This window comes from Rhineura floridana, chromosome 8 (genome assembly GCF_030035675.1).
Source record: "Rhineura floridana isolate rRhiFlo1 chromosome 8, rRhiFlo1.hap2, whole genome shotgun sequence".
In the NCBI taxonomy this organism is placed as follows: domain Eukaryota; kingdom Metazoa; phylum Chordata; class Lepidosauria; order Squamata; family Rhineuridae; genus Rhineura; species Rhineura floridana.
The window spans coordinates 128,962,125-128,982,217 of record NC_084487.1 but is presented as its reverse complement, the minus strand read 5'-3'; the positions used below and the strand labels follow the sequence as shown (position 1 = coordinate 128,982,217).

General features: G+C 41.8%; 1 protein-coding gene across 10 annotated transcripts in view; it reads right to left on the bottom strand.

Annotated features, from left to right (window-relative positions):
- Positions 1-4,440: 4,440 nt before the first annotated feature.
- The window catches only part of ETV6 (ETS variant transcription factor 6), a 231,006-nt gene continuing 215,353 nt past the window's right edge, over positions 4,441-20,093 (bottom strand). For all 10 annotated transcript variants that reach the window (XM_061582481.1, XM_061582478.1, XM_061582479.1 and 7 more), the window contains 3 exons: positions 10,970-11,112; positions 10,456-10,556; positions 4,441-8,252 (listed from right to left, as the gene is read on the bottom strand). In XM_061582481.1, the coding sequence (XP_061438465.1) occupies positions 8,147-8,252; positions 10,456-10,556; positions 10,970-11,112 (350 nt within the window). In that variant the 3' untranslated portion in view covers positions 4,441-8,146. The remainder of the gene's footprint in view (positions 8,253-10,455; positions 10,557-10,969; positions 11,113-20,093) is intronic.

Sequence of the window (20,093 nt, the reverse complement as noted above, 5' to 3'; positions counted from 1 at the left end):
TTACCAATGCAAAGTGAAGACTAAAGGGAGTCACAAAAAGCTTTTTACATATTTGAAATGTTCTGCTAGAGAATTAAGAGTTACTGAATATATATTTAAAGGTTTGGGGTTAATCATGTTTAAAATGTACTGTATGTCAATAATGATTTCAAAGTTTGCCATTTTCAAATGAAATACCAAAACATCAGAGTTACAACTCAAGGCATTAAAATTATCACTGTTTTAAAAGTGTTTTCAGGATCATCAACAGCTTTCCTATGAACAGAGATGTCAACACAGATGACATATTTACCATATTGGCCTGCACTCTCTTGCCATTCCTGGAACCCCTTTCATAGATATATTTTCCAGCTTTATTAGATTAGATTAGATCCCACAAGTTGATGGCTTTGGTATCAGGATAGTCACAAATAAAATTCACAGCTGCATGTTGTTCATGGATGATGTTCAGTGTTCCATCTGGGGCTCCAGCATCCTACAGCAGCTTGGCAAGGAACACGAGGGCTCCTGGCACACCCAACAGTCAGTAGTGTAGCTGAGCAGGAAGGCACAGACAAAATGCCGCAACTTATTCCTCAGCAGGGAAATTAATCCCCTTTCTATATGTCTCATGACACTTTTGACTTTGTCTTAAGACGACCTACATTTCTGGCCAAAGCACACTAAGTGACCATTGTTACAAACAAATTATATATGGCCTTATGAACTAAGAATACATGCCACAGTCTCCATCCCCTTTCCTTGGGGGTAGGGAGCAGTGTGAGTTGATCGTCTGATCTGCGCTGACAGCATTGCTATACTTATGAGGCTTGAGACCTGACTCAGTTTAACTTGGCATCAGTGTCTGTTAAGATTAATCAGTGTGTCATAGATAGGAGAATGTTTCTCTCAAACATTCAAGTTTTATTCATATATGACTCTTTATCATTTCATTTGAAAAGTGGTGTTGGAGGAGAGCTTTACACATACCATGGATTCTAGTTATTATGCTGCAAAACGTAACAAGGGTGAAAGGATGATGCATCCATCACATCACTGGATACTGTTGAAACAGAATTCAGGAGTAGAGGTTCATAGTCTGGGGGTGCTCCTGGATCCATCTTTGTCGCTAGAGGCCCAGGTGACCTCAGTGGCTAGCAGTGCCTTTTACCAGCTTCGGCTGGTAAGACAGCTGCGGCTGTTTCTGGACTGGGATAGCCTAACCACTGTTGTCCATGCACTGGTAACCTCTAGGCTGGATTACTGTAATGCACTCTATGTGGGGCTGCCCTTGAGGTTGGTCCGGAAGTTGTAGCTGGTGCAAAATGCAGCGGCGAGACTGCTCTCTGGGGCAGGGTATCGCCAACATGTCACCCCGCTGCTGGAAGAACTGCACTGGCTTCCCATTTGCTACCGGGCCAAGTTCCAGGTTCTAGTTTTGGTGTACAAAGCCCTATAAAGCTTGGGACCAGGATATCTGAAAGACGGACTTATCCCTTATATACCCCGTTGATCACTGTGCTCTGTAGGTGAGGACCTCCTGCAGATACCATCTTATCAGGAGGTCTGTTCTGCACAACATAGAATTCCCTCCCCATAAATATTAGGCAGGCGCCATCTTTGTTATCTTTTTGGCACCTATTGAAGACCTTCCTCTTTCAACAAGGCTTTTAATTTGAGACCTATCCCAGTCTGCGTCTGTGTTGGAATTGTTTTAATATGTTCTTAAACCTTCTTTTTAAAAAATGTTTTAAATCTTAGATGATGTTTTGAAAGCTTTTTTAAAGAAACATTTTTAAAGATGTTTTGTTTTAATCTGTTTTAAAGTTTGTTTTTATGATGTTTTAAAGTTTCTTTTTAGGATGTTTTAAAGTTTTTAGTGCTTTTGTTTGCTGCCCTAGACTGCTGCCGGGAGGAAGGGCGGGATATAAATCAAATAATAAAATAAAATAAATTTGGTGCAGAAGTGGTTCCTTGCTTGCTGTTCCCACTTACTCACCTAGCTACATACACACCATACCTTGAAAGGACCTTCAGGGCACAACCTGTAACATGGTGGTATTGCCCAGAAATCCAAGTATAATCTAGAACTGAGTCTTTGCACAAAATTGCAGGGCTAAAAAGTTTCTACCCTTCATTAGCATAGAAACATAAAAGAACCATAGACATAAAATAAAAAAAATCCTTATACACCATAAAATACTATGTTGTGTATTCCAATTCTACTCCTAATTTGAGTAACTAGAATTCTCACTCCACTAATAAGCACACATTGAAAGAGGTTTCAGAAATGAAACTTACTAGTGCAATTTGCAAAAAAACAAAACGAATGTGTGAAATATAGTGCTTCAGAATTTTTGCATGCTGCTCAAAAAGTCTGGTCAGCTGTTTTTGATAAATGCATTGCACATTAATCCTGGACCAGGATGATCTGATTGCCTGCCACATTTACATCCGCAAGTATTTTATAGGTTGCTTGTGTGCATTTGATAGTTTACATCTTTTGTGCCAAAACCTCTCTTCTCGTTTCACCAAATTGGGCAGTATCAGGTGTGACCACCTAGCATTGAATGGCCAATAATGCCAAAATGTATATTCAGCTTTAAGATTGCAAGTGCTCTGATGCAATGTGGTATTCAGCAAAATGTTAACTTGTGAGATGTGCTGCCTAGACACAGGTTCCAAGCATGTGTGGTGGAAGCTGGGAACAGAGCAGGGAAGGTTATCCTTTGACCCGGCCCAGAGATCTGTGAGCTGAGATGCAGGCTCATTATCATGAGGAAAAATCATTGGCATGATGTTCATGAGGATGTTGGGGGTGGAGAGTGTGTGTTGAGTGCTCACGTGTGCAGGCAAATCCTTCACGAAGAACATAAGAATATAAGAAGAGACTGCTGGATCAGGCCTGTGGCCCATCTTGTCTTGCATCCTGTTTTCACAGAAGCTAACCACAGGCAGGACCTGAGCACAAGAGCACTCCTCCTGCCTGCGGTTTCCAGCAACTGGTGTTTGGAGCCATACTGCTTCCAACAATGGAGCCACAGCATAACCATCGTGGCTAATAGCCATTTATAGCCTTTTCCTCCACTTGTCTAACCCTTTTTTAAATCCTTCCAAGTTGGTGGGCATCACTGCCTTTTGTGGGAGTGAATTCCATATGCCGTAGCTATGTGCTGGGTGAAGAAGTATTTTCTTTTGTTTATCCTGAATCTTCCAACATTGAGCTTCATTGGATGTCCACGAGTTCTGGTGTTATGAGAGAGCGAGAAAAGCTTTTCTCTATCCACTTTCTCCATGCCATGCATGATTTTATACACTTCTATCATGTCACCTCTTACTCACATTTTCTCTAAACTAAAAAGCCCCCAATGCTGCAACCTTCCCTCACAGGGGAGTTGCTCCATCCCAGGGATCATTATGGTGGCTCTTTTCTGAACCAGAACTTTATACAGTGTTCCAACTATGGCCCCGCCCCATAACTTTGCATTTGTTTACATTGAATTGCAAGCAAAAAAGCACAGGTCCCAGTAACAATCCTTGGGGGCCTCTATTTTCTACAACCCTCCGCTGGGAGAACTGCCCATTTATTCTTCCTCTATGCTTCCTGCTACTTAACCAATTCCTGATCCACAAGAGGACCTCTCCTCTTTTGACTGCTAAATTTCCATGACTGCTAAATTTACTCAGGAGTTTTTGATGAGGTACTTTGACAAATGCTTTTTGAAAGTCCAAGAATACTAAGTCAACCGGATCACCTCTGTCTACCTGGCTGGCCACTGTGAGAACAGGATGCTGGACTAGATGGGCCACTGGCCTGATCCAGCAGGCTCTTCTTATGTTCTTATGTTCTTACATGCTTGTTGACTCTCTCAAAGAACCCTAACGTACCTACAGATGTCTAAACTGTGTGGGGAGCCTCCATGTGTAGAACAGACCCCCATGCATACCTTCCGCCTCATCATGTGGATGTGAGAAGGATTATGTGGGGGTGGGGCCAACCCCAATCTTCCTCTCACACAATAAGCATGTGAAGAGCAAATGCGTCTATAGGGCTATTGACAGAGCCCAGATTCAGCAGGAGCCAGTGCTGCTGATATAGTTTGCAGGCCCCAGAGTGAGTAAATCTGTTAGGCTTCTAGAGGCCAACAAGAAATCACCTATTTTTCCAAACAGGCAAGATCTTTTCATGGAGCTGGGGGATGTTACGAATATATACCATGTGCAGAGAAATGTTTCTTGGGCATTGATTAAACATACAATGGGCTGCAGAATACAACTTTGGGCTCATTTACCTTCTTCCACTCTGCATAAAAGCTTTAGTGTTCCCTCACACAATGAGGGCACTAGTAAAGGGGGTTTATCGACGAAGGAGTGTGCAATGGAGAGGAGAGGAAAGGTAATGATAATGGCACCTTGAATTCTTACATGTTGCACATGCTTGCTTTAAGAAAACACCCCACATTTTTATATTAAAAAATTTATTGAGATGATGTAATTACAAGCATTTAAAAATTATTTGCAACTCACTGGCCCTGAGAAGAGGCATTCTTGTTTTCTTTTTTACATTCATTCAGTTCAATCCCTTAACCCCACACCTTGAAGAAAAAAGGAAGAGCCATCATCAACCGGCTATAAATTACTTAACAAAATAAAAAGATTTTTTTTAAAAAAAACCACCCCACAACACCACCATTTCATTCTTAATTTGCATATGGCTGCAGCTGTTTAAAGAGAAATGGTAAAGAAATTTCAGCCCTTGTATGAACTCAGGGATGTTTGCAATGCTCAGTTTGTATGGGGAACTTCAAGGTGAGTTTTATGGTAGGGTGCCCCCCCTGCTTTTAAGTTTCAAGAGTCAATTTCCTATTCTGCCTATCACTGACTACCACTGGTGGAGCAGGGAAGTGCAGAACATCATGACAGAACGAAATAGTTACAAACTAGACCCACAGCTGCCATTTTCAGAAGCAGTCACATATTAATTGTGACCCTTAATATGGCCCAAAGGAAACAATAACTTGGATTTGATTCCTGAATATGAAAAACGCATCATTCCAGTTGCAGTTTACCTCAGTCTACAATAGTCATCAAACGAATGTTCTTTTTCCAGCTTCCACAATCATAGAAATTGTTTCTGACCAGAGCTGTGATCACATGATTCATACATTACATTTGCCTACACTGTCTAGGGCTGCTTGCATGGATTAAGAAACAACAACCTAAAACCACAGTGCAACTGCCTGCTCTTAGATATCAAACCTTTTTAAATTTTAGATGCATAATTTGCATTTGCTGTGATTGAAGGGAAGGTAGGTTCCACCTCCAAGAGTAACTAACTATAAGCTACGTAAAATTTTTAAAAAACCTGCAAAATTCAAAGAAATAAATGGGATTTGAGCCCTTTGCAAATATATAAAGCAGATAATCTGAAAGTTGTGAAGTCAACAATAAGCAGGAATTGAAGTTTATTAGAAATAATTCCATAAAATGTGGAACTGATTTCAATCTGGGATGCAGCAGCTCTGTCAGGGCTGCTTTTAATTGGCCCTGAATGTAGAGCATCTCCTCGGCCAATGTATGTTGTACTGGCTACTTAACTGGCCAATGTATGAATAGTAGATTAAGGGAGCAATCCAATTTGCCTTTATGCCAGGCTGAGGGGAGTTGGACATGGTGGATCTCGAACTGAGCCAGCTGGGTCCTGACTCAGCTGGGCTATGCCAGCATAAGTCCCTCAGCCCCACTCAGCTGGGGTTCAGCCGGCTTAGCCCAGCTCAACGTAAGTGAAGCTGGTGTAAGTCCGGAAAAAGGGGCGTTCTGGGGGCATGATGGGGAGGGGCTGAGGTGAGGGGACTTAGGCCACATCCACCTGCCTGTCCCAATGCAAGCAAACGTTACACTGGAAAAAAGGTCCGTCTAAGAAAATAAAGTCAACGGAGAAGTCTTACTCCCTGGTAGGGGTATTTGGGAGAGAAGGCTTTTACTTTCTGGTAGGTGCATGTAGCTTCTGGCTAAGCTAGTGCTCAGCAACCCAAAGGCTCCTGAACGGCAACTGGGTGTGGTGGAACTTTATGCCGGCTTCTCTTGTCCTGGCACCACTGAGTATAATTGCTCTGCCCATAAGGGGCTTGAAGAGTTACCTGTGGTGAAGAGTGACGGGCAAAGAGATGGAGAAATGATCACCTGCACGTGTGAGAGAAGGAAAGCTTTATATGTATGTGCAAGGTTATTTTCTTTCCTTATGCTGCATTTTTTATTTTAAAAGTTTAGCTCTATCAGTAGCACATTTCATTTTCCTATTAAACATTTTCTAGGAAAAAAAGAGCTGCAGACACAGGGCTTGCCAATTTTCTAGTGAATGCTTCTGTAAAAACATAATACTGAGCAACTTTTACTGAAACTGGTAAGAAACCAACCAATGGCCAGGGCTGGGTGTATTACATAACCTTGGCGTGCAATTGCAGAAACATATATTAGGACTCAACATCCTGAGAATTTCAGGGTTTTTTTGTTTTGTTTTTTTAAAACCAGGTTTCTAGCTATTAAGATTCAGAAGAAATTTCAGAAACTAGGAGGGTGCCTGAGCAGAATGACTAGTGATGGGGAGGTGGGAGCAGATCTTCATTACTCAGCATAGCGGTTCCTCCCCATCCCCCTCTAACAGAAGCAGAACACATTATGCAAAATAAATAAAACCAAGGCAAATATGCTTAATTTGCATATCAGCTCCAAGTGATACATTTTCATATTTCCTGGTGCAGAATTTTAAGTTATCATGGCACAGAATATAGGTTTCACAAGTGTTTAAGACATATACAACCCTGTGAATGGCTTTTATCAAATGTGGATGCTGTAGCACAGATTGCATTCTGTCATTATGTGTACAGATGAACATGTGAATTCTATGAGGAGTAAGATATTCTGTGGAACCACAGAATAACATACTGCCAACTTCAGCATAATTTAACAACCTTCTTGAAGATTAAAGAGCTAAGACTTCCTACCAACAAAGGCGCAAGCAAAACTCCTGTCACCAAAGAGGGTACTTTGTAGTCTAGAGCTGCAAGAACCTAACACATTTAAACTTAACAGGCCAAGAATGCTAGTCGTTTTTATGAAGTTCCACATTTATGGCTAACATTGCCTGAAACTGAACTGTTACGCTTGGACAGAGCAGAGTAAAACATAACCAATGCAAAGATCAGCGCAGCTTTTGCAGCCCATATGGTTGTGATAACAGCCTGTCAGAGATGTATAGGACACTCCTGAGGAAGCAATTTAAAGGCGCTAAAGTCTTCTTTCTCTTTTTATGATCAACTGGTTCTTCTACCTCTAGAGACTGATGGCTGGCACACACACACACAAAAGAATCCTCGTGCAACTGAAAATACTCTGCTGATGGCTCAACAAATTGAGTCAAACAACAATTCCATCCTTTTAGTATGGTTTTCATTTAAACCTTGAGTTGGAAAGGACTGGAGAAAGGTGTGGAGAAGTCTACTGCATTTTGTTAGAGGTTCTCCTTTTATTTCTCATCCCTGCAGCGCTGTGGTGCTTGGAAAAGTCCACGTTTACTGGGGGTTAGCCAACACTTTCAAGTCTCAACATCAGCTCAAGATATGCCTCTCAGATTCCCACATGTATAGAAGAACACCTCTTCATTTCTTATACCCTTCACCCTGGATTACCATCCAGAATTTTTTATTGTTGTGACAAGAGTGAATAAAAGAAATTAAAGGAGCTCAAGATAATTTCTGACTTCCCTTATAGCATATGTCACTGTTTGTTCTTATGCTGGGATCACCTTGTGAGACTTTGCACAGAAAATAGTTGTGCTACATTTCCATAGGAAAAGCCCTCAGAATAAGCAAAAACGGGGTGTTTTGCTCTACAAAAGTCATTAATTAGAAAAGAAAATCCCCAACCAACCAAAAAACCCAGGATGAGGGACATTCTAAAAAGGAACAATGTAGTAGTACTCTGTTTTTTTCTGTCTTCCAAATCTTGCTGCTAACTCCTTGCTAATAGATTTGTTTTGGGAAGGTGCTCTGGGCTCCTGTACCATCTCCAAGGAAAATGCTAAGTCCTGGGGTCTCACTTCCATCTGAACTTGCCTCCATGCAGACTGCTCTTCCACAGACCAAAGTGAAGCAGGGGACTGGTTCCTTCAGCACTCATCTTCCTGGTATATCTGCTCATCCAGTTCCTGAGATTCAAGATGCTCTAGGCGGTCGGTGCGGCCACTCATAATCTCATCTGGAGTCTTCATAAACCTGAAAACACAAGTGACATATAAATATATGGGGACTGAGTTTAGTTCTTAGTTGGCATTGAAATTGTTTAGGTCATCCTTTTAACACATATTTGAATTTTTAAAAGAAATTGTATTTTATTTTGTTAATACCATTGAGCTATGGTCCTTGGCATGCAACATTGACAACAATGCCCATTTTCTTCATCCACACCTTAACCTGTCACTTTCAGAAGTTTTCCACTCAACAGCACCCTTCCAAGATGTATTTCCACCTGCAGGAAAAGAGATGTTTAATCCTTTTTCCTCTGATCATTTTCCTGCTAAAATCCCCCCAGAAGCTTTTGGCCATATGGAGGAAAAGATAGAAGTACTTGAAGAGCTGAGGGGCATCTGTGGGGAGTTTTTGAGCAGGAAAACATCCAGGAGAGAAAGATTAAATATCTTTTGGTGTTTATATCTTGAATGTAAAAAATAATTAAATAATAATCAAAAGAATATACAGGCTCCCAAATACGTATGCTTTTATGGCCCTAACTAAACATCATAGGAACGTGTGACTGCTGCCAACCTCGCTGTCTAGTTAGATCTAGGAAAAGAGAATGTGTGTTTTGAGAGCAATGTGCCAACAGTTTCACTGCCTCACAAGTAGCAGTCAAGGGGCAGGAAAATTCAGATTAGATCTTACTGGGGTCAGCAATGTGGGATGTCAGCAGCTGCTATAATGTCTAGTTTGTATTTGTGTACGTGTATTTGTTGCATTCATATTTCATTTTGTTAGATATACGTATTTGAAAATGTAGTATGTGAAGCGGTCCTGTGTATTTCCAGAAACCAATCTCCAATAAGAGCCTAAAGAATTCTGAAGTGATATATCTCCTATATTTGCCTAAGAATGTCATCATGTAGCAATTTGCTTGACCACCAACAGATGGCACTGTGGACTACAGCATGACAACAGGCTTCTGAGAGCTGCTTGGCTACTGGAGGCAGGTAGGCAGGCAGGTGTAAAGGGACGGGTGGCTTTGGGGAGGGGTTAAGGAAGGAGATGAGTGGCTTTGGCGACCTGAAAAGAGAGGGGTGGGTAGCTTTGGCAATGGGTAGAGGGAGGGGGATTGGCAAGGGGTGTTGGGGGGCAAGTGAAGTGAGCAGGGACATAATAAAAAGGTAAGGCTGTCTTCATGCAGCAATATGCTTCACTGACAACAGGTAGCATGGCAAAGTACAGCATAACAGAGAGGTGCTGAGCCAGCGGAGGAGGGAGAAGACGCAGTAATGCAGGTATAAATGGAGGGGGTGGGTGGTGGCTTTGGTGAGGGGCAAAGGAAGAAGGTGGATGGTGAGGGGGGTGGGTGGATGGTAGGCAGGGTTGGCAAGCAAAGCAACTACAGGTATAAATCTTAGTAGATAATATTTAATTAACTGCTATTCCATATTTATTATTCACTTCAGGTTATTGATAGAAGAAAGCAAGACTGAAATAGCATTGCAAAAATCTTCTGAGGGAAGGGGCCATAGTTCAATGGCAGCACACAAGCCTCGTGTGCCAAAGGTACCACCCTGGTTCAATCCCTGGCACCTCTAGTTAATGGACTACATGAGTAGAACTATGCCTGACACCTTGGAGAGCTCGTCCAAGAGTAGCTTGGTCTCTACATGGACCAGTTGTTTGATGTGATATAAAGCAGACGTGTGTTCCTTTTTTTAATGAAAAAAATGGTGTTTCTATCACTAGTACCTGCAAAGAACTTAGAACAGTTATTTCAGATGAGATATTTACCATTTCTATATCCCTTTCACAATTTTATGAAAAGATCTACAGTCCTGAAAAATAAAACTCAATCACCTGTTCTTTGAGTGAAGCCAAAAATGAAATTTTTAAAAAGCTCTGACTTTTCAAAAATTCATTTTTGGCCTCACTCTTTCATCCCCATTAATGCAATGTTGCAAAATTGCCACTTGCTGAGAGTAAGTAGCAACTTGACCCAGGTAACCTTCCAAGAGCCAAGCTGCCCAGCTGCTATGGTAGAACTGTATGCGCAGTCCACTCAGTGGCCTCATGGCGGCCTTCAGCACTGATGAACTTTGGGGTTTTGGTTGTAGGGCTGTGAACTGGCAACCTATTTCACAATTCCATTTCATAAGTTCTTCCAAGCTTATCCAAAAGATAATTTAGAAAAAGAATTTCCCGTAAAGAACAAGGAAGAAAAATGAGGAAGTGTTACCTGAACAAAAGCCTTTGTCCCGGCTCCTTTCTGATAATATTTAGTTTATAATAGTGGCGCAGGGCTCTAGACATTTTCTCATAGGTCATATTTGTTCTGTTCTGTAAAGTAAAAAGAAGAAAAGCATTAAGCAAGAGTTAAAATATGGCAATAAAAAGAACAAGATGGAAGATGTGTGGATCAGGTTCATGTTTCTGCCTTTCCCTTTGTTCTCTTCCCTGCATGTCTTGAACTGTGCAATTTGGGAAGAGATATTTTATCTAGCTATACAATAAAAACCAGTTCTCACTATTCCATAATGGACCAAAAAACCCTGCATGGGGCTATACAGACCAATGGACCAGGTTGTGTAGATACTTAGTAGCCCCTATCCAAACGATATCCCCAAATGCATCCCTTTACCTGGGACACTTGCACTGAGGGCAAAACCTCTTTCTGTTCAGCACTGCTAGGTTCAGTTACAAACACTGTAAGCCAGCAATACTTAATGTACCAAAGCTAGGCTGCTTTTTACCTTATGGTTACCCCACAGCCGGGCCAGCCCATTCGGGTCCACTATCCGAAATATTTTGGATTCTCTGTCTTCCCATCGGATGAAGTTTTCGTACCGGCTGTCTGACAGCAGCTGATAGACATAATCCCAAAGGAGCCTGCAGTCTTTGAAAAGAAGGACACACATTTTGAAAATACTCTAGGCTGGAATGAATTGGGCAGTTTGCCAGGACTGAGTCACCAAAAGGAATGGTGTTGACAATTCAGATTTCGACTTAAGAACATTGAGCTATAGTCAACTAAGTCTTACTCAGAGCAGACCCACTGAAATTAATGAACCTGTTAGTCATGTCCATTGATTTCAATGGGTATACTCTGAGTAAGGTTAGTACTGAATACCACCCATAAGAGTTGCCTTGGGAGATTAGACCACAGGTCCACCTAGTCCAGTGTTCCATCTCCTCCAGTAGCCAGCCAGACACTTCTGGGAAATCACAAGCGGAGCAGGGAATTAATGGGAGCTCCCTGTTTATTGTCTCCAAAACCTGGTGTTCAGAAATATACCACTTTTATAAATGGAGGCTTTTGCTATTATGCCTATTAGCCATTGAGAAACCTATCCTCCATGTATTTGTCTAATCTTTTAAAATATTTTTCATTTATTGTTTCTAGAAATTTTGTTTTTTGGCATGATCCTTATTTGCTAATGTATCAGAAAATACCAATATTCTGTATGTATATCTCTTGACACTTTTCTCCAGCTCAACATTTGCATAAATCTGCAAAAGCACTGCAATTACTCCAGAGTTATTAAGTAGTTAAATGCCTTCACTTTTGATAATTAGATTGAAATTTCACACTGGTAAATACTCCAGATTTCTAATTAAAGGTCTAACAGATATACTTAGATTTTGTTTACTTTCTCCCTCCTCCTTTTGTGCCATTATTTTGAGATGTGTGAAGCAAAAATCTTATTTCCCTTTCTTTCTACTTACACAAGTGAATAGTACAGCACAGACAACTGCAATGAGACATTCAGAACTCCAGAATCGCAACTGCAGGCACTGCAAAGCCAACAAAGGCTTTTATTTTGAAAGGGGAGGGGTGAATTTCACGCTTCTTGGTTGACATGCAGCATATTATTTGTTTATTATTTTCATTTATTTCTTGCCTCATAACACTAGTTCTTTAGGTAACCAGCATATTGGTGGACTACAGTGCCTATTGAGAGCCAGTGTGGCGTAGTGGTTAGAGTGTTGGACTACGACCTGGGAGACCAGGGTTCGAATCCCCACACAGCCATGAGGCTCACTGGGTGACCCTGGGCCAGTCACTGCCTCTCAGCCTCAGAGGAAGGCAATGGTAAACCCCCTCTGAATACCGCTTACCATGAAAACCCTATTCATAGGGTCGCCATAAATTGAAATCAGCTTGAAGGCAGTCCAGTCTACAGTGCCTATTTTATTTTAAAATTTCCATACTGTTTTTCTACCCATTTCTATACTGCTTTTCTACCCTCCAAATAGGTCATGCCATTATGGAAAAAAAATACAGACAACAGATAATTTAAAACATTAAGATCATTATTAAACAACAACTAAACATTAACTGAGACAAAAAATCCACTAAGAACACTCTCCCAAATTCAGCTTACGAACGTCTGGCAGAAAAACAAACCCTTTCAGTAATTTTCTACTGGTAGAGAGCATCTAGTGAATTTCCTGCAGGAGTGAACTCCACAGTAGGGGAGCTACCACTGACAATGCCTGATTCATGGAACCAGGAAATGTGACCTCAGGCAGAGACAGCACTCAAAATTATAGCAGCTACTAGAGTGATCTTAATTCACCCTGGAGCAGGTGGGGACTTCAAAGAATACATTATATGTACTGTGAATGTATTGCATATGCAATCAGTTAGGATTTATTAGCCAGCTAACCGTAATACATAAATTCTAATTATCAAGCATTAAATTTAGCTGCTAACAAAGTGACAGTGATATTTTATTTATTTAATTTGTTTCTCACCCTGCCTCTCAAATGAGCCCAGGGCTCCTTTGGGAGGAAGAGCGGGATATAAATTCCAAGATCCTTCTTGCATGTAGTATTGGTGAGCCAAGTTTCCCCCATCTTAAAACTCTGCACTTGGTTTCTTCTTCCTAGGTGCAGAACTTGGCACTTATCCCTGTTAAATGTCATTCTGTTGTTTTCAGCCCAATGCTCCAGCCTATCAAGATCACTTTGAATTGTGTGTCTGTCCTCAAGGGCAATAGCTGTCCCTCCCAATTTTGTGACATCTGCAAATTTGATAAGCATTCTCTGTGCCTCCTTATTCAATTCTTTCTATGAATTTTTGTAAGTCTCATGCTACATGCCTGTGCATAGGCGCAAGGCTCTGCAGATGTGTTCATGCGTACCATGACGCTAAAGGGTGGTGGTGGTGCTGCTTGCTTGAGGTGCCTGGTGGCCACGGCACACAACGCACCTAGTGGCAGCAGTGATGGCGTCTGCAGCACACAAGTGAGCGAGTGGGGCTGTGGCAAGGGAGGTGCCTGGTGGCAGCTGGGATTGGCCCTTGGTGGGTGACTCCGTGGGTGGGTGGGGAGGAGGTGGACATGTGAGGAGGGAGGGAGGGCTGGCAATCCGCATGGGGAGGAAGGTAGCACTAGTGACCCATGTAGGAGAGAAATGGGGGGTCGCTGGCAATCCATGGGGGGAGGGAGGGGGTCTGTAGTTCCCCGGTTCCTCCTTCTTGCCCTTTTTGAAGATAGGGGCAATATTAGCTCTCCTCCAGTCATCCAGCACTTCACCAGTCCTCCATGATTTCGCAAAGTTCTTCAGCCAGTTCCTTCAATACTCTAGGATGCAGTTCATCGGGCCCTGCAGATTTGAACTCGTTCGGTATTCCTTGACCATTTGTCTATCAACCTTAAGCTGCAATCCTGCCCCTTCACATTTCCCAGAAGAGTCCTAGGCCCTCTTTTGGGAGAAGACTGAGCCAAAGTAGGAAATGAGCACTTCTGCCTTTTTTTTGTAATCTGTTATCCAGGGGCGTCACTACCGGGGTGCGGAGGGTGCGGACCGCACCTGGGTGACACCCTGAGGGGGGTGACACCCAGAGCCACCCCGCCCCGTGCCGTTGGCCGGCAAAGGAGCTGAGAAGCGCTCCGGGTTGGCACAGCCAACTCCTCCGTGGAGGCGGGTGGGCGAGACTGACAGCAGGCACCCGCTCGCTGCCGGTGAAGCCGGGACGGGCCTTCCACCACCAGCCTGGAGTGCGCGGTCAGTGCGTGCACGCGTGTGCACACACACACAAGACCAGCCACCCCCATCCATGCACCTGGGAGGGCGCATGCCGGAGGTCCGCACCCCCCCGCACTCCCGCTAGTGACGCTGCTGCTGTTATCATTTTGTCATCCTCACTGAGTAGCTGTACCACCATTTCTTTTCTCTGTCCTGTACTATGGATATACCTGAAGAAAGGTTTTTTATTGTTGCTTTTAGCATCACCTGCTAACCTCAGCTCATTCTCAGCTTTAGCCTTCCTGATGCCATCCTTTCAATTCTGTACTCTTCCTTTGTGGCTTGGCCTACCTTTCACTTCCTGTACGTGTCCTTTTTTGTTTTCAGGTTATCTCTGTTTTTTGTGTGAAGCCACATTGGCTTCTTCTGCTGTCTTCCACCTTTATTAAAATCGGCTTTCCTGAAGTCCAGGGCAGATGTATGGCTATTCTCAGCTTTTGCTTCCTTTAAAATCAAGAACTCTAGTATAGCGTGGTCACTTTCCCCAGAGTTCCCGTAACTACTACTTCATCCACCAAGCCATCTCTGTTGGTTAGAAACAAGTCAAGGATAGCTGATCCTCTAGTTGTTTCCTCCACTTTCTGTAGGAGAAAGTTTTCTCCAATGCAAGTCAGGAATTTCTTGGAGGAGCCGGGAGACAAATTCTGTCAAACACAACAGATATCGGGGTAATTAAAGTCCCCCATTACTACTACATCATGCCTCCTCAAAACATTGCTTTTCAAAAGTATTAGTCCTCATCCAGCCCTTCACTGCTTCTGGACACTGGTCTAACCCTATCAACACCATCAAGACGTCAAGTAAGCAGGAATTCAACACGTCTCCCTTAGTAAGGAAACACTTCCTGGGGTGCTTCTAGATGGGGATGAAATTTGCAAACTGGTTGTTAATAGATGCTGCAAACTAGTAATTGGCAACAGTTTTTTCTTTTTACTTACCAGATTTCCCCCAGGAAGGGTAAATCCAATTATATGGGGCGGGAGGGGGGACAGGCTGGCATTTTTGTGCCAACAACACTGTGTAGACGCTGGGAAAGGTTTGCATGCATGAGTAGCACTGACCTCACAATAAACACCTTTCTGGAAACACCTCTTGTAGATCAAATGAATTGTTGCTTATGTTTTGTCTTGATGAAGTTAATGTCAATGTTACTTTGTAAGTACCTAAATTCTTAAACATTGTTCTTGTAGGAACTTTAATGCCTGGTAATTAGAATTGTTTTTGATAGTGTATACTATATATTTTCTTTGTTTTAGTATGTATCATGGTCAGTTGATAAATCCTAATTGAGTGAATGATACACACTTCTGAGTACATTGAGAATTTCAGCTTTTCTCTGTATCACACTGAAACCATATGGGGAGGGGCCATAGCTCAGGGATCGTGTCCCAAGTTCAATCTCTAGCATCTCCTCTCATTGGTGGACTGTCAAAGTTGTTTCAAATCTGTGGAACGAAGAAATGACCTGGATGGTTGAAATGATACCTCCTAAATGTTAGAATGCACAGGTTGGCCAGCTCCATAGTTTTCTAGAGAGCTGGAAGCAATGAAAATAGCTGGAGTGAAAGGGAAGGAAAAGTCATGATGATATAATATGGGCTAGAGCACATTTTAGGGTCTACCACATAGCAATGATGATGGTGGGGAAACAAGAAGCCATATTATTTATTTATTTAATATTATTATTTTATGTATTAGATTTATATCCCACCCTTCCTCCCAGTAGGAACAGCAAACAAAAGCACTAAAAACACTCTAAAACATCAGAAAAACAATTTTTTTAAGAGATGGCTTACTTAACATCCCTTTTTGGATGGGCGGTGCTGGGTCTAACAAAGAAAGGACTTGTACCACCTTCCGTGTCAGCAGCTAGAGAGATGTGACATATATTGTCTTGTCAGCTACAATTTATTTATTTATTAGATTTATATCCTGCCCTTTCTCCCAGTAGGAGCCCAGGGTGGCAATCTGATCCATATGCTCATGCTAAATTGACTTTATGGGGGAACCTCGATTTGAAGATAGAGAGGCAACCCTGTTGGTGGAAGAAATGGGTAAATTGTGGATTTATACATTAGATCTGTTGATAAGAACAGATGGAGAATTTTCGAAATTTCCTGTATCGTTTACCATTGGGTGCTGAATGGCAATATTTTCAATTATAATGCCTGTTGGTGTCTATTTATGGTCCATCTGCTTTGAGTTCTTCAACACTCACTAAATTGCTGGAAGGAATAATTAGATCTTCACAGAAAACCAAACCTGTAACTATAGTTTACAGGAGTCTATTGGAAGCTTGTAAAGTAGATGTTCAGGGACTTAGGGAAGAATGGAACAGTGAGTTAGAATATGCTATACAACCTAAATAATGGAAAATTGCTTTAGAAACGATATGGAATATTTCTTTAGATTTAAAATTGATACTGATTCAGCAAAACTTGATATTTAGGGTATAATGGACCCCACAATGTCTCAATAGGAAGTCATTGTCTAACTCAGATGCTGGAGGTGTAATGCTGGAAATGCCTCACTGAGGAATATGATGTGGGCATGTAGAATCATAGAGTTGGAAGGGTCCTATAAGGCTATCCAGTCCAACCCCCTGCTCAATGCAGGAATTCAAATGTCCATTATTTTATTTTTGGTCTGAAGTTGTTATCCATATCAACCTTGTATTGGCAAAATCCTTGATATTTGTGGATGTTCATGCACTTTTAAATTATATTCCTGTTGTATGGGGATTAATATCAGGGCAACAAGAATGGATTTTATGAGCCCTTATAACTGCTAAGAGACTTATACTTTGAGCCTGAAAGGATACATACCCACCATCTATTATGCAATGGTCTGAAAATCTCAACACCCTTGCTACATTTGAACATACTTTCTATAAACACCAGCTTCGCTTAAGACACCTATTTGGACATTTGGATAGCACATATTGACTGGCATGTGTAAACTAAGATGGATGTACTGATGTTTATGTGCTGATGGTTTCCCCTCCTTTTCTGTCTCTTTCCCCCCTTGGTTTCTTCTTTTTGCCTGTCCCTCCCCCTTTCCACCTTGGTTTTTTTTCTTTTCTTAATAAATTTGCATTAAAAATCATTAATAAAAAAGCACATTTTCATTTCTGGGTTGGTTGCATAAGGTTACAGGAATCAGAGAGCATGGGAACTGAAATGCACAACGACAAGAGATCAGAGCTGTAAGACTCAGCAGATGCAACTAAGTGCTGCCATGTTCTTTATTATTTGGCTACGAGTAGCTCCTGCCAAGGTATTCATATCTTGCTTGGAACCCGGAAGCCAAAAACAGCAAATAAGGAGCAGATTCCCACAGCAAACAGGTATTTCCAGTATAGATGGCAAACACCAAGCTTGTCCTCTGATGACTTTTCTTATGCACATTTTCTTCTACAAATCCACTGATATTTGCATTTAGTAGTGTATGCTAAATTATTCCTTCAAATGGTGCTAAATAGTTAACATCTTACAGCGCAATCTTAACAATGTCTACTCAGAAGTAAGTCCTACTGAATTCAATGGATTAGGATTGCAGCCTTGTTATTTACTATGGACACAATCAAGATAAAGTTAAATATTTTAAGTCCCCTTGATTTCAGCAGTGAAGTAAAGCTTGTGTTGAAATATCTCTCATTTAAATCAATGGGATTAATGTAACCTTAGATATGCATGACTGGTTCTCATCTCCTTTTAAAAAATCAGCCAGGGATAGAGGGTTTTTTGTGTTGGGGAAGTTTTTTTTAAAACTGTTTTTTCATGCTGTTTTTCCAAATAAAATCATTTAAAATTTGCTCTGATGGGGGAAATAGCAGGTGGAGATATGTGTAATTTAGATTAAGAAAAAAGAACAGAGGGAAGGGTTAATTTCCTCTCCCTCAGTGTTGTGATTCCACCCCACCCCACCCACAGTGGGTTTTAAAGTAAATTAAAAGGGAGATAAGCAATCCAGGAATGTGATCCAGTAATCTGATCACAAATCTCTAACATCTCATCTAGTTGATGAACTTTAGCTGGATTAATGTTAAAATTAATGAATAAAAAAAATTCATGGAATGACTGAAGGGGGACTTGGCTTTATTATATAGTGATATAAATTGGTTGTGCTTCTGTGTTCAGATTTTACACATCAGACAGAACTTTCCTTTGATGCACCTTGTCTGCGCCCAGGTAAGCAAACATCCTAGCCGAGAATGTCTGATTCAGAATAACCAGATTTAGCTGGGAGAAACATTCTCCTGTAGTATGTATTTAAGCGCTCCTGTAATTTCCATCTTGGCTTATCAAGGAAACGTCACTTTTGCAGGAAATGTTTCCTGCTTTTCACTTTCTTTTGAGTGTTGCTTTTTAATTAAAAATTCAGTATAAAGTAATCTTCAAAGAAAACTGCTTTATTGATCAGATCGTATTCATGCTTAAGGAAATAAAAGTAAAGCTAAAAAGATAAGCCCATAGAGGATTGGCTGTTTTCCCCATGGAGTCACATCTTTTCTGCCCTCTACCCTTTTCCTCGTTTTGTCTAAAACCAGGGGTGGGGAGCCTTTCACTGTCCAAGGGACTCATGGGCAACTTTCTGGGGCTCTTGTGCTAGTAATGGGTGGGACCAGAACCAACAATGGGTAGGAAAAGAAGCAAAAATGGGAAGAGCACTGGGTACAACTCTACCTTTGTACATTCCAGTCATGCAAAAGCCAGAGGTTTCCACAGCCAGCCCGCCCGCCCACCCACCCACCCACCCGTCCGTCCGTCCGTCCGTCCGTCCGTCCGGCATTATCATTGTTCAAGGACACATTCCAGCCAAGCAAAAGGACTCAGGGAGGAGGTGGAACATGGTGGGGGATATGCTCTAGGGCAGCCTTTCCCAACAAGTGGGCCACCAGATGTTGTTGGACCACAATTCCCATCTTTCCTGACCATTGGCAATGCTGGCTGAGGCTGATGGGAGTTCTGGTCCAACAACATCTGGTGGCCCACTAGTTGGGAAAGGCTGCTCTAGGGAGAGTCCTAAGGATTGGATGGAGATGTCTGGAGGCCACATTGGCCTGTGGGCTGGAGGTTCCCAATCCTTATTATTGTGAAGTTAGTGGACATACTTTTTTTGTCTTCAGTCTGGCCTTCAACCCGATTGATTTTCAAAATGGCTATTGGATGCTACTAAGATTCTCTGGATGAGCTGAAGTAGTGGGGGGACTTTCCAGTTTATAATCTACCGGGTCCTCACTGATGTAATAAACCTGTTTCTAAGATATACCATTTCCTACTGCAGAAGGAGGCTCATGAGATTGTGAATGTCTACCATACAAATAGAATACAACAAATCCTTGTTCAGAGAAAACTAGCATGCTAGGTTAGAAGCCATTTCCCTATCCTTTTCTAAGTGGAGGATATTTTATCTGGTATTTATTTGCAGCCTGAAGTAGTACAGCTTGGACACAAGACACATTCAGAAGAAGGCTATGATGAATCAGTGGTCAACTACTGTGCTGAATGTTAAACTATTGGCAATTGTTTATTTATTTATTACATTTATACCCCGCCTTTCTTTTCACAATAGAAACCCAAGGTGGCTTACATACGGTTCCCAGGCGGTCTCCCATCCAGGCACTGACCAGACCTGCTTAGCTTCAGCAGTGAGGGAGCTGGCCTCATGTGCCTTCAGACCATAGCATGTTTAGTGAAACTTCATAGGCACTTTTTGCATTTGGGCTTGCCTGCTTATTTGTTTAACTTTTCCTGTTTTGCAAATAAGTAATATCCCCCCCATTGATATTAAACAGTTTAGACTTGCGCTACAATCCAACAGAGAGTTAACACTTATTAATTG